Source organism: Bemisia tabaci, chromosome 2, assembly GCF_918797505.1.
Source record: "Bemisia tabaci chromosome 2, PGI_BMITA_v3".
Lineage (NCBI taxonomy): Eukaryota > Metazoa > Arthropoda > Insecta > Hemiptera > Aleyrodidae > Bemisia > Bemisia tabaci.
This window is the reverse complement of record NC_092794.1, coordinates 63,282,628-63,294,934: the sequence shown is the minus strand read 5'-3', so window position 1 is coordinate 63,294,934 and position 12,307 is coordinate 63,282,628. Positions and strand designations below refer to the sequence as shown.

At 39.4% G+C, this 12,307-nt stretch overlaps 1 protein-coding gene across 2 annotated transcripts in view; it reads left to right on the top strand.

Moving 5' to 3' along the window:
* Window positions 1–12,307, top strand: part of Scgdelta (sarcoglycan delta) — an 82,039-nt gene that overhangs the window by 52,565 nt on the left and 17,167 nt on the right. Inside the window, exons 1-3 of one of the 2 annotated variants that reach the window (XM_072296025.1) lie at window positions 3,574–4,250; window positions 5,192–5,241; window positions 7,369–7,606. In XM_072296025.1, coding sequence (XP_072152126.1) covers window positions 5,234–5,241; window positions 7,369–7,606 — 246 coding nt within the window. In that variant the 5' untranslated portion in view covers window positions 3,574–4,250; window positions 5,192–5,233. Of the gene's footprint in view, window positions 1–3,573; window positions 4,251–5,191; window positions 5,242–7,368; window positions 7,607–12,307 lie in introns of those variants that run through there. The other variant, XM_072296026.1, reaches the window with a different exon arrangement.

Below are 12,307 nucleotides of genomic sequence, written 5' to 3'. Positions count from 1 at the left end.
ATTCAAGCGTATTTTCCCTTGAAAGTTTCAGTCATTTCAGATTATACATTGCGTGCAAAATTGTCTGAAAATTTTGGAAAAAAATTATTTAAAATTTTCACATTGAAGTCTGTTTTTATCGAAGGCAATTCGGTTACGCCTGAAGGCACTTACGGCGTTCTTCCTCAGCACGGCAGCGACAGTGCTGGAGCCTGGAAAGGAGAATCCGGCACACAATGCAAATCAAGAGGTAAACACATGGATTATGAAAATATAAAAATGAGCGTTTAGTTTTCAGGGGGTGGAATTTATCTCGCAGCGATGACGCGATGAGAAGGGACGGTGGTGGAGGGGGAGGGGGTGGATCGGGTGGGTGCATGGCACATTATCCGCGCGCCGATCTAGGTTCCAGACTCCTCGTGAATACTGTACAAAAATTACACGCTTGGTCACGTACACGGAACAAATCACGCAAGTTCGGGGCGCCATCTGAAGGGAAAAACTTGCCGCTCTGGCCTCCGGATCGTGCGAGTGCCGACTGTGCCGAGTCCCGATGATTCGTAGCCTACAGTCAGGAGCACCTGTTGTCGCTCCGCCATCCCCGGTGACGACACCAGTGTCACAGCACGCGCTCCCCGCCCAAAAAACTCCCGACACCCTAAACTGTCCCCCTGATGAATCCCCTTCTCATGCTATGATTCACCTCACTTCACTGCTCCCGTTTCCCGGAACTAGTTCCCAATTCCGGAACTTTTGAAATTTTCCTGAATTTTTCCCGGAACTTTTGAAATTCCTTTTGAAATGTTCCGGGCCTTTTGAATTTTCTGGAACGTTTGAAAACATCTAAAAGGAATCCCGGAACTTTATAATCATAACAGTAACGCGTGAAGCATAACATATAAGCGCGAAGCGCTTTGGGGGTTGGACCGTGAAGCGGTCAAGAGGCGTAGCCCTGAGTTACTATAAGTAAAGGGGGGGGGAATATTTGAACACCCCCCCCCCATTCCACTGCTAAGGTGCCGCTTGCCTCCCCAGGATCATCTTTCTTTCAATAGAGACATTCCCAAAGTTTTATTCGTGCAGTTTTAACCGTTCAACACGGAGAAAAAAACTTCGTGCGTGGGACCCAAAGTTTATGTCATATGGATCTCTGAAGTTTTCGGATCGAGCATCCGAACACTTAAGGTCCAGCTGCTGAGGTTTGGATCACACATCTGAAACTTCAGTTCTTACATCTGAAGTACGTCGGTTTTCACATCCGAAAAATTTCGGTTCTCACATCCGAAAAACTTCGTTTCTCACATCTGAATTATTTCAGATGTAAGAGTTTCAGATGTGTAATCCGAACCTCGACAGCTAGACCTAAAGTGTTCAGATGCTCAATCCGAAAACTTCAAAGATCCATATGACCTATACTTCGGATCCCACGCACGAGGTTTTTTTCTACGTGAAAAGTCTGCTGGGATGAAAGGGCTATTGAAAGGAGAGTCCGAATGGAAGTGGGAAAGCGGCTTTGGATATATGTGCAGAAAAGATCGGATAAACTGTTCTTGCTTCTATTTAGTTTGTCTCCCTCCCATTTGCTTCCTTCTTTTTTCTCCAGAGGAGTTCGACCGCTTCCCGCAGCGCTGCACGCACAAAAATCGCCTTCAAAACATTTACATGCAACCCCACGACCCAAGAGTTCGAATAGTTATCGCTCCGGCCCCTGAGGCATTGCGATGAGTGCTAGAGCTCGTGTCCCTCTCGAATTACTCTGAAATTGAAAATACTGGTAGTAGTATTTCAATGACTGTATTCAGTCATCAAGTATTACAATCAACATCTATTAGTAAACATCTATTTTAGAATTTTGTCTCATCGTCAATAAGTATGCATTTCCTGTATTAAAAGTTAGAGTTACTAGTCGATCCCTCAATCTGTATTCACATTATTTACAGCTTACGGGCACTCTTGACGGAGACAGAAATTTGGCAAAAATTCCTGATGTATACGATGCAAAAATAATTTTAAATACTACAGCGTTAATAATAACTAATGAAACAGTAATTGGAAATAGCTGGTTTGTATTAGAGAATAGGATATCGACGGTGAAACACCTAAAACACAAATCTGATTCACGGTGTTTAAAAATTTAATTTTTCTTAAAGGAGAAACAAATTAACATCATTCTTTGAAGTTTTCACACAATTTTCTTCGCACGGGGAGGAAAAATCGCGGAAGTTTTTAAGTATTGACGTTGAGTACTATTAAATACAAAAAAATATAACAAGAAGTCTGCAACGTCGTAAACCAAGATAGGCGATTTGGAAGTTTTCCCATCGATATTTATCACATAAATACGCTTTAGAGTACCTATCAAAAAACCACAATTTTATATCAGTTTAAAAACTACAAATACTCTATAAATAATAGACACGCAAAAAAGCGCATCGCATATCGAGATTGAGATGACCTGCTGCGCTGAGTTAATACACGTGTGTCCAGGTAGCTGTAGCTGTGCTAAGCGCATATTATACCGTGCTGAGCTACCGTGCTATTATACCGTGTCCGTGCTAAGGAAGAACGCCGTATGAGCCTTCAGGCGTTGCCGAATCTCCGTCGGCGAATCACGAAAATTTTTTAATATTTTCCTCTGATTTTACAGAATTTTGTTCGTGATTTGATCTAAAGTTTCTGAAAATTTCAAAGAAAAATATTCATAAAATTTTTCAATAAAAAATATTTTCCGAGAGGAAATTTGGCAACATTCGAATGCTCGCAAGGCGTTTTTCCTTAGCACGGCAGTTTAGGTAGATCTAAGTGAACCCGCGAGAGAAACAAAGCCACCTGGACGAGTGACATTGGTAACCTAGACTCGTAACTTTGCGGAGCATGTCATCTCATTGGACGTATTTCTGTCAAACGGAACTATGTGGATCAAGACATGAGCCCTGAGACCCATAAGAATATATGCATAACAGAGCTCATGTCATAATGCACATAGTTCTGTTTGGAAGAAATATGTACAATTTTAACGACCGCGGAGAACGAGGAGGCTTTTTTCGCATGTATTTATACTTTATTTTAATGAGTTTTGCAACTAGGCCAAAATCAAGTGGGCCTATTCTCCCGTGCTAAGGAAGAACGCCGTATGAACATTCGAGAGTTGCCAAATTTTCCTTCCTAAATCATGTATTTTGGACGCCACTTACTCATATTTTTCCCTGAAATTTGCAGATATTCCAGATTAAATTACGTACAAAATTTTCTGAAAATTTTGGGGGAAAATATCTACAAATTTCCCTGTAAATTCTATTTTTATCGAGGGAAATTCGGCATCATCTGAAGGCTCATACGGCGTTCTTCCTTAGCACAACAGTATTCACCATCCTCAGCAACGGTTTATTTCAAGCATTGTCTTACTGACCTATTGGGAGGGGAAGAAGGGAAGGTATCATAACTAGATGGTGTTAATAGCCAAGCGCGCGGTTTTTTGATTTACCAGATGAATTGGGTAAACTTGGGGAACGTAAATAAGTTATTCTCGGATGCGGTGCAGAAGTGGGGGACTCGGCCACAAGAAGTCGGGCTTAAAATAGTGCCGCGGGCCCGTTCACACGTTTTCGTAACGACTCTGCAAGACCCTCCGCATCCCAACAGTAGTTCCCAGCGGAGTTTCTGTAACTCGCGCGTTTTTTATTGTCGCATCTTTTATTGTTTTCATCCTTTCATTTTTTTCTATCGTTCGAAATTTTCGCGAAAGTTTTTTTGCTCAATAGAGTCGACCATATTTCTAAAAAATTCAGTCATTCGAATTTTAAAATTTTCCACAGAAAGCAATAGCTTGCTGAAAGTTAAAAATAAAATATACAAATTGATAAATAAATAATTTCCAAATCTGATAATTGTTACTCTGAATGTGGTGGTCTGGAGAATAGTGAACTTTGCTAGATTTACAGTAACTAATTGCTTTCCTATGTATGGACTTTTCTGACGATTTGTCCCACAAAAAAAAAAAAAAAAGCATTAGTGCAGTACGAAAGTCTGATATTGCATATGATAGCACGGAAAATGTTGGTTCGATAAGTGGCTCAAATTCGTGATTGTTCCTACAAACGTTACAACTCGTTGGTGTTTGAAATATCAGAGAGGCTAAGATTATACGATGTGCTTTGTATACCGGGAGAGTTCTTAGTTTGAATCTAAAAACGATAATGGCGAGGTGAAGCTTACGTAACATATTCCTAGGTGTGTGAAATCATACCCTGATGTCACGCACAAATGATGAGGTGAGCTGATATCCTCCACTGCTTGATAGAATTCTGGGAGGATTATGATTGGTATATATAATTGATAGTATATATTCATGTACTGGTCACATAATGTAGTGTTTACAGGTTCACTCCTGAGTACTTTAATTAGCGTTTTATGTCTCGTGGGTTAGGTGAAATTTTCGCATCGTAATCTGATGTTTATATTGTGAGAATGGTTGGCGATTGCTTATTACAACGCTAATTTATAAACCGTAGATCTATATTTTTGTCTTATGTCTAAGTGCCATTAGATGGTATACTTCCGCTGTTTGTTCTACTTTTTGTTTTTTGTATAAATCTTAATAAGAACACGTTAGAAAGCCTGAAGGCAGCTTTTATTTATCTCAAGGATCGGATAGTAATGATGAAAAATGATAAAAAAGTTTGATCTACATAAATCACCTGGAAACACAATGTGCTGGTGGCCATGTGGTTTAAGTACATTTCAGTATTGAATCTAGACCCATACAACCGCTCTATTCTGTATGGAAGTAGGTGGAGATCCAACACATGCGCTTTGAGATCCTTTTATTATAAATATGAAAATTCAAGCAGAATGAAATATGAGATTTTTTTTTAAAAAAAAAAAAAAAAAAGGAATTTAAGGGACTGGAAGGACAAGGCACACAAGTGCATATTTTTGAAAAAAAAAGATACTAATGATTCCAAGTAAACCAATGATAATGCATATTTTGTGTAAAATGCGCTCTCAAATTCCAATTTTTAAGCATCAAAAAGTCAGTTTGAACTTTCTTTTTGCCATAAAGATCCATCTAATTTCAAAACTTCAAACACGTATTTCTCGAAATAGAAAAAACTGCACTTATGCGCTTTGCCCTCAAAGCCTCTTATTTAGTTTCTTTATTAAGTTTTTAAATGTTTCTCGTGTATCCTCACTTTTTCCCTTCATGTTTCAGATCAATCGCAAGGATTAAAAACTAAAGGTGCACTGCAAGAATATGAACAGGTAAATGATACATTATTTCATGCTACGCCTAACGAAATAAATTTTTTACCACAGAAAAATTGGGTATTTGGCAAAAAATTTCGAAATAAGTCCCTTAATTTTTAAAAGAAAAATTCTGATTGTAGTGCGTTTTGAATTAAGTCTCAGACAAAACCTCTGCGTAACCTATTGAGCATAGTGATAATACATATCATTATTGCAGAATTTCAATGATTTATTTATATTAAATACACAAGGAGACCGGGGAGGCTTAAGAAACGAAAAACAAGGCAGCCCAACGAACACCATAAATTTGAAAGTAGTGGGAGGTGGCTTCGTTTCAATTGCTTTTAGGAGGAACACATATTTTTAAGCGTGTCTTCTTAATTGCTGTTCACCCTTCCCCACAGAAACCTAGGTGCCGGGTTACCGAAGAGAACAGTCCCTTCAGAAATGAAATAAGAAATGCATCTTGTTATCAGGGCCGGATATACCTATACTTGCCGCCCATAGGCTGCCTGTATTTTGCCGCCCCCTCTCATTCGTTTTGAAACATCAATAAAAACCATCAAGCGAACGTGCCGGAGGAGGAGGGGTGCATAAGACGCGTTTACTCATAAATACTTCTATGCGGAAGCCCTTTTAATACTACTAGCAAAAGTTAAGTTCCGTAAACCTATCTCTGTGTGGATAAGGCCCTCCACTTATAAGAAATGAACGTAAAAATTATGAAAGGACAAACATAAATGTGGTATAATACTTTTAACTTCCGCCGCCGCGCCGCGCTGACCGCACTGTTTGATGCAATGCGTGAAGTATTTATGTAGTCTTGTAGGCGCTTTGCGTTTCCCGCCGACTGCTGCTGACCGCACTGTGTTTGACGCAATGCGTGAAGTATTCATGCAGTCTTGTAGGTGCTATCTGTTTCCCGCCGACCGCTGCTGACCGCGCTGTGTTTTGACGCAATGCGTGAAGTATTCATGCAGTCTTGTAGGCACTAATATGTGTTACATGCCGACCGCCGCGCCGATGGCTTCTCCTTTTCATCTCTAGTCCCCGTCATTATTACTCTCAGCACTGCGCCGCTCCAGGCCAAACTGCCTGTTTGGTTTCTCTCTTAACTCGACTAATTAAAGGTGCTGTCTCTTGTATCGCCGAAAGACGAAAACACTAGAAATGACAATACTCTCAGGAAATGAGAGATTTTGTCGCTTTTTGTCGTTTATGATTTTTTAAAAAATTGCAAAATTTGCCACCCCCTAAATTTACTGCCATGGACCGCGGCCCATGTGGCCTTCCCTAAATCCGGCCCTGCTTTTAATGTTTGTGCGGATAATTTTCCTGAACGAATGAAACTTTCGTACCGCGTAAAATTTTTAATAACCTTTCAAGAGACTCGTAATAATTGATCAGATGATTAAAAATCAACGAATTTTACCCTCTACTACGATTGAAGCAATGTATGCAGAAAGGGCAATTCTTGGTTGCGGTGTCTAGATAGTTTTCTTTTAAAATATAAATCAGCAGAGAAGATTCCAAAACACCGCAACCCAGAAATGCCCTTTTTGCATACAACTCCTCAATTTAGTCATAAAAGTGCCAGTTTCATATAAAACTGGCATTTTTCATTGTGTAACAAACAAGACAGCAGAACGTGCCATGTTCTGTACGTTTTCATGAATCTTGCGTTTTGACATATATTGAACAATTAGTCAGCTAAAAAATTATCGGAAAATGGTCCCATTTGACTCAAGACACCAGCTAGTTCGTGGCAAAATCTGCCGTGCGAGGGAAGAACGCCGTATTATATATATTGCCTTCAGGCGTTGCCAAATTTCCTTCGGCAAATCACAATTTGGGAAAGTTTGTAAATATTTCTTCCGATTTTTTTAAAAAAATTTTGTTCGTGATTTCATCTGAAGTGTCTGAAAATTTCAAGAAAAACAATTCATGAAGTTTTTCGAAAACAAATATTTTCTCAGTTTCAACTCGGCAACATTCGAATGCTTATACGGCGTTTTTCCTAAGCACGGCAGTGATGGCTTGCAGGATGGATAAACAAACTAATCCAAGTTTACTGTATGAAAATGTACTCCTTCTGTGTTTTTGCGATGAAAAAGACTAATGATGATGTTGTTGTGGCTGCAGCGGTGAAGCTGAAGACCGGGAATGGGCACAGAGAGAGGGCACGACTTGGTCTTCAGCGAGCCAGGACGCGCGCTCATCGGGGGCCGGCACCGGCGCACGGGGTCGCCTCGGGGCCCATTTGGGCATCTACGGCTGGCGAAGGAGGGCCCTCTACTGCTTCATGTTCCTCCTCCTCGTCATCGTCATCATCAATATTACACTCACACTATGGATCTTCAAAGTCATGCAGTTCTCAACCGTAAGTAACCTTATACTCGATAAATCACATCATAGGCCTATACAAAAAAAAAAAAAAAAAAAAAAAAAAAAAAAAAAAAAAAAAACCCATTGAAGGTGCCATTGTGGTGCCATTGTGGTGCCAATGAAGGTTCCAACATTCCCATCCAAGGAAACATTGAAAATCTCGATTTTCCGTAACATGTGAGGGAAAAACCGAGGTCATTTTCAGACTCAGCGCTAAAACTTCCTACTTATTGACATTTGAAGATGAAGATTTAATGAGTGGTTTTTTTTTTTTTTTTTTTTTTTTTTTTTTTTTTTTTTTAACTTCTTATTGACATGTCGACTAAAAAATGCTGAAGATTTGGACCGCGTTAAATAGAAGGGAACCAAGCCACAACAGCGATTGCCAAATTTAATCGGGCAATTTAATTTTTTCCATGAAAATGATTATGCGGATTTTCGTGCAAGTTTCAGTGAATTTTCTCCAAAGTACGAAGCAAATTTCATACAATGTTCAAAGAAATCCGCACAAAGATTCCCTTGTGAAAAATTAATTCGCCCAAATAAATTTGGCAATAGATGATATGGCTTGATTCCTTTCTGTTTAACGCGGTCCAAATCTTCAGCGCATTTTTCGACTTTAGCCATCGAATTAAATAACATTCAAAAAATTTGAGACATCGGGATGGTGTGAAACACTATAAATTTTGCCGTCAATACCTCTGTTCATTATAAAAAACCAGTTTTGGCCTCAAAAATATCAGGGTAGCCTATCAAATTACGAGCGAGAACTGCAACGGCCAAAAAGAGAGAGTCATTTAGAACTTGGAGTTCAGGGTCTTTTCCTGAGTTTCATCGAAATTTTGCATAGAACTACGTGCTCAAATTGCAATTTCCAACCGCGTGAAGGAGCTCCATTCCAAACGAAATATCCCGAGGGATAATTCGTTGCTCCATTGAGGTAAAGGCGTATCTAAATGTCCACATGAGCCCTGTTTTACATATGAATCCATGCTTCCTAGGGCTCACGAGGAAATCGAAATACACCCTCCAGTCAAAGGGGCGACGAATTGTTTCATTAAATACGATTAAAGGCGTCATAACCACGATGAGGATTCGACGCGTAAGCTGTAGGCACCCCATGATTGAGGCTCGATTTCGTTTGAACTTGAGCATTCAGTTGCTTCATTTTGGAGATTGTCTTCGCTGATTTTGGTTCGAGGACAAGGTACCCAGCACGATTACCCTTGAATGATTTTTTAAAAAATATATCTCAAAACAATGAAATTTTTCACGGATTTTTTTTTTTTTTTTAAACTGGGAAAAAACTAGTTTTAAATAAACTATAAAAAAAGCTATGCAACTTCAAGCAGTTTCTTCCGTAACAACAGGACACGGACACATTGACTAGACCTAGAACCCTTTAATTTCAAATTAAAGGGTTAGTAAATTCTTAACAAATTAATAATTTGTGACGCAGGAAGTTCCCATCATGCCATCATTCTCAGAATAAAAAACTGCTGAAATAAATCTCTCGAAAATTTTTCCCTTGACTTTTTCCGTCCTCCTGTTATTTTGGAAAAAAAACATTCGTGAATATCGATTCGCACGCTGAAAATGTCTTATTGAATTGATTCCTAAAGCTGTGAAGTTGAATCATTTAATAGAATTATTCGAAAATTATAATTTCACCAGATTATCATCTGTTCTTATTTTTTCAGTTCCTTCCTCTCTAAGAAATATATTTTTGTGTTCCCGTTCCTTACCGAATCTTAAAAAAAAAAGAAAAAAAAAAAAAAAAAAAAGAGAGAAATGGGCGTATCTTAGGACCGGGATACTTCATGCCGGTGCAAATAAAATCGCAGAATTGGCGATGTGAGGAGGGGTCAAAATCAGACCAGGATTTCCCGCTTTTTTGCTCCTATTTCCTTTTCCTTAGTACTGGACAGAATGTGATAAGTCAGAAGTGTACACGGATAAAAAATACGCATGTTTCTTCCGAGTCGCAATTTTTCCGCTCTCACTAATCTCAGGGAAAATAATTCAAGGCTTGTAACTCCGCGGTTGACATTTCAATCCGTGCGACCGGTGAGGGTTAACAAAGTGGAGGACAAAAATGTATAAATAACGGGGGACCTCCAGTCTTTCATCGCATTCGGGGTCGGGGGTGAAGAAGAGGCCGAAAAGAAGACCGCCGTACTAAGGAAGAACGCCGTATGAATATTCGAGAGTTGCCAAACTTCCTCGACTAAAACGTGTATTTGTGAGGGAGGTTTTGTATAATTTCCCTTGAAAGTTTCAGATACGTTAGATGAAATCGCGAGAAAAATTGTCTGAAAATTTGGGGGAAAAATATTCACGACTTTCCCGATAAATTTGAATTTATTGAGGGAAATGTGGCATCGTCTGAAGGTTCAAACGGCGGTTTTCCTTAGCACGGCAGGAGAGGCGGGGGAGCTTAAGGACATCCGCGGCGAGGGGATGCCTCCTGCTCTCTCACCTACAAGAATTCGATAAGGGACTTTGAAAACTAAAATCCGCAATATGAAGAATTCGCCATTGTTTCATTAATAATTTTTCATTAGATCGGCCGGTATTTCGTGGCCGGGTGAAAGGGATGTCTGCTGCTCCCGGTGTTGAATAAAAAGAGCAATATCCTCCAGGTGGATATTCTCGGAAGAATGTCTGAGTTCGGGGCGGAGGGGTGGTTTTTCGGTGTCGCTCGAGAGAAGTGAGCCTTACACGCGCCCGCCTCAGGAATGCTCATACATCACCCCGTCTAAAGAAGCCCTTCCCGCTGCCCCCTGGTGGCGGGGGAGGGGGGGGGGCATGGGCCACAGCCGAACATCTCCGACTTGAATTCCATGCGGCTTCAACACTTGATATTTTAATAAAACTGCGGATATGATTTATAACCTCCATGCTAATGCCGTGGGCTCAGCTCCTCCGACGGCTCAAGCTCACTCGACCGATACAAAGTGATTTTTATGTTCCGGATCAGAGGAAAGAAGTCCCGGATTTCCTGAGAGACGGTTCCTTCCTTGTGCAACAAACGACGAAACCTTGCGAAACAATGACGTCAGGGTGGCCTGGCGTGGTTTATTGCAAGTTAAGCTGGTTGCATCGTGCAACTATGCAGGGGATTTTGTTCTTCATCGGTAAACACAGAAAAAAAATGTTGTTGCTGGTTTTACAATTTTGTTGTTAAATAAGTGTCCGCCATGTTTCAATCTAGATTTTACAATAAAATATTGTTAATTTAACCACCGTCGTGGTTTAATAGGATTGCATTTTGCAAAAAGGAACCACTAGCATTGCAATGATGCTAAGATTGTCCAACTTCATCTTTTGCAATAAAATTGCGGAAATCGTGAAAAACTATGAAATTTAGATGGTAATTTTTGTCTTAAATTTACAGTTTTTAGCGAGTAAAATAGATGCTATTGATGGATAATCGGGTTTTTCCTCCAAGACAAAAGAAGTTGCACAATCTTAGCAACATTGCTATGCTAGTGGTTCCTTTTTGCAAAATGCAATCCAATTAGCTTTTCACTGTCGTAAAATGTAAATTTGAAACATGTAAGACATATTTTTTTAACAATTTAATTGTTAAATCAGCAATCCATTTTTTCCGTGAACTTGGTGCAGCAGGACAAACTGTGCCTTGAGGTAAAAACTCAAATTGTTAAGAACGGCCAAAAAACTGAATGAAGGACAAAAATTTCCGGTCAATCAAAATAGTTTTCCAGAATTATCCCAGGGTTTTCGGTTGAATTAACCAAACGCTTCGGTTGATTTAACCGAGTACAAATTGATCCAAAGTAATCAAAGACACGACCAAGTTTACCTATGTTCCACGAGAAAAATAAACAGAACCGAAAAAAAACAACAGAAGTTACACGCAAGAGAAGGCGTAGGCGTACATAGAAAACAGGCGCGCGTGTGTGTGTGTGGAGGGGGGGGGGGGCTATTTATCCTTCACGGGGTGCACTGGTATTGAGCAAATAAATATGATTACTTTTTTTTCGGAGAATGACCGTGAGGGCATGACATTTATATGATTAAACATGTATCAAATTAAAGCAGTAGATATAACATTTTCATGACGTGGAGGAAATGGTTTAAATGTAGCGTAAAAACGACATTTAATGGTATGGCTTACGAAATATTTAACCTAATTTTTGGAACAAAAAATTGAGTTTTCAAGGTAGTTTTTTCGTTAAGTTTCCACTTGTGCAAGTTTTTTTTTCAACATTAAAGAAAAACATTTATCTCCCTAATCAGCCAAGAGACTTTAAATTCAATTTACGGTGGATGTATAATGTTCTGAATTCATTTTCGTAACAACCTGGTAGAAGAGTTTGTAAAATGACTTATATGTTGAAAAGTTTTACGAAAACATTCTCACGATATTTCCTTTTGGGTCTACTTCACCTATTCTTTTTCACGAGGTTTTTTAACGATTGATATTTTTTGTGTAGATTTTACGTGGTTTACTGCTAGGACACCATCTCTAAATCAACTGTGTTAGTTTGTGTAGAAGTTTCCGTTCACTATAAATATCTTAGAAGAGTGGCGTTGAAATGCAGCAATATTTTGTTTCCTTTCTGATGATTTAACTAAACATCGGATGCAAAATCCAACCGAAGGAAGCTGTGACGAAGTTTTTCGCCACTATCCCCTGGTAAAAATTGGCGATAGGAGCTGCGTTTCAAAA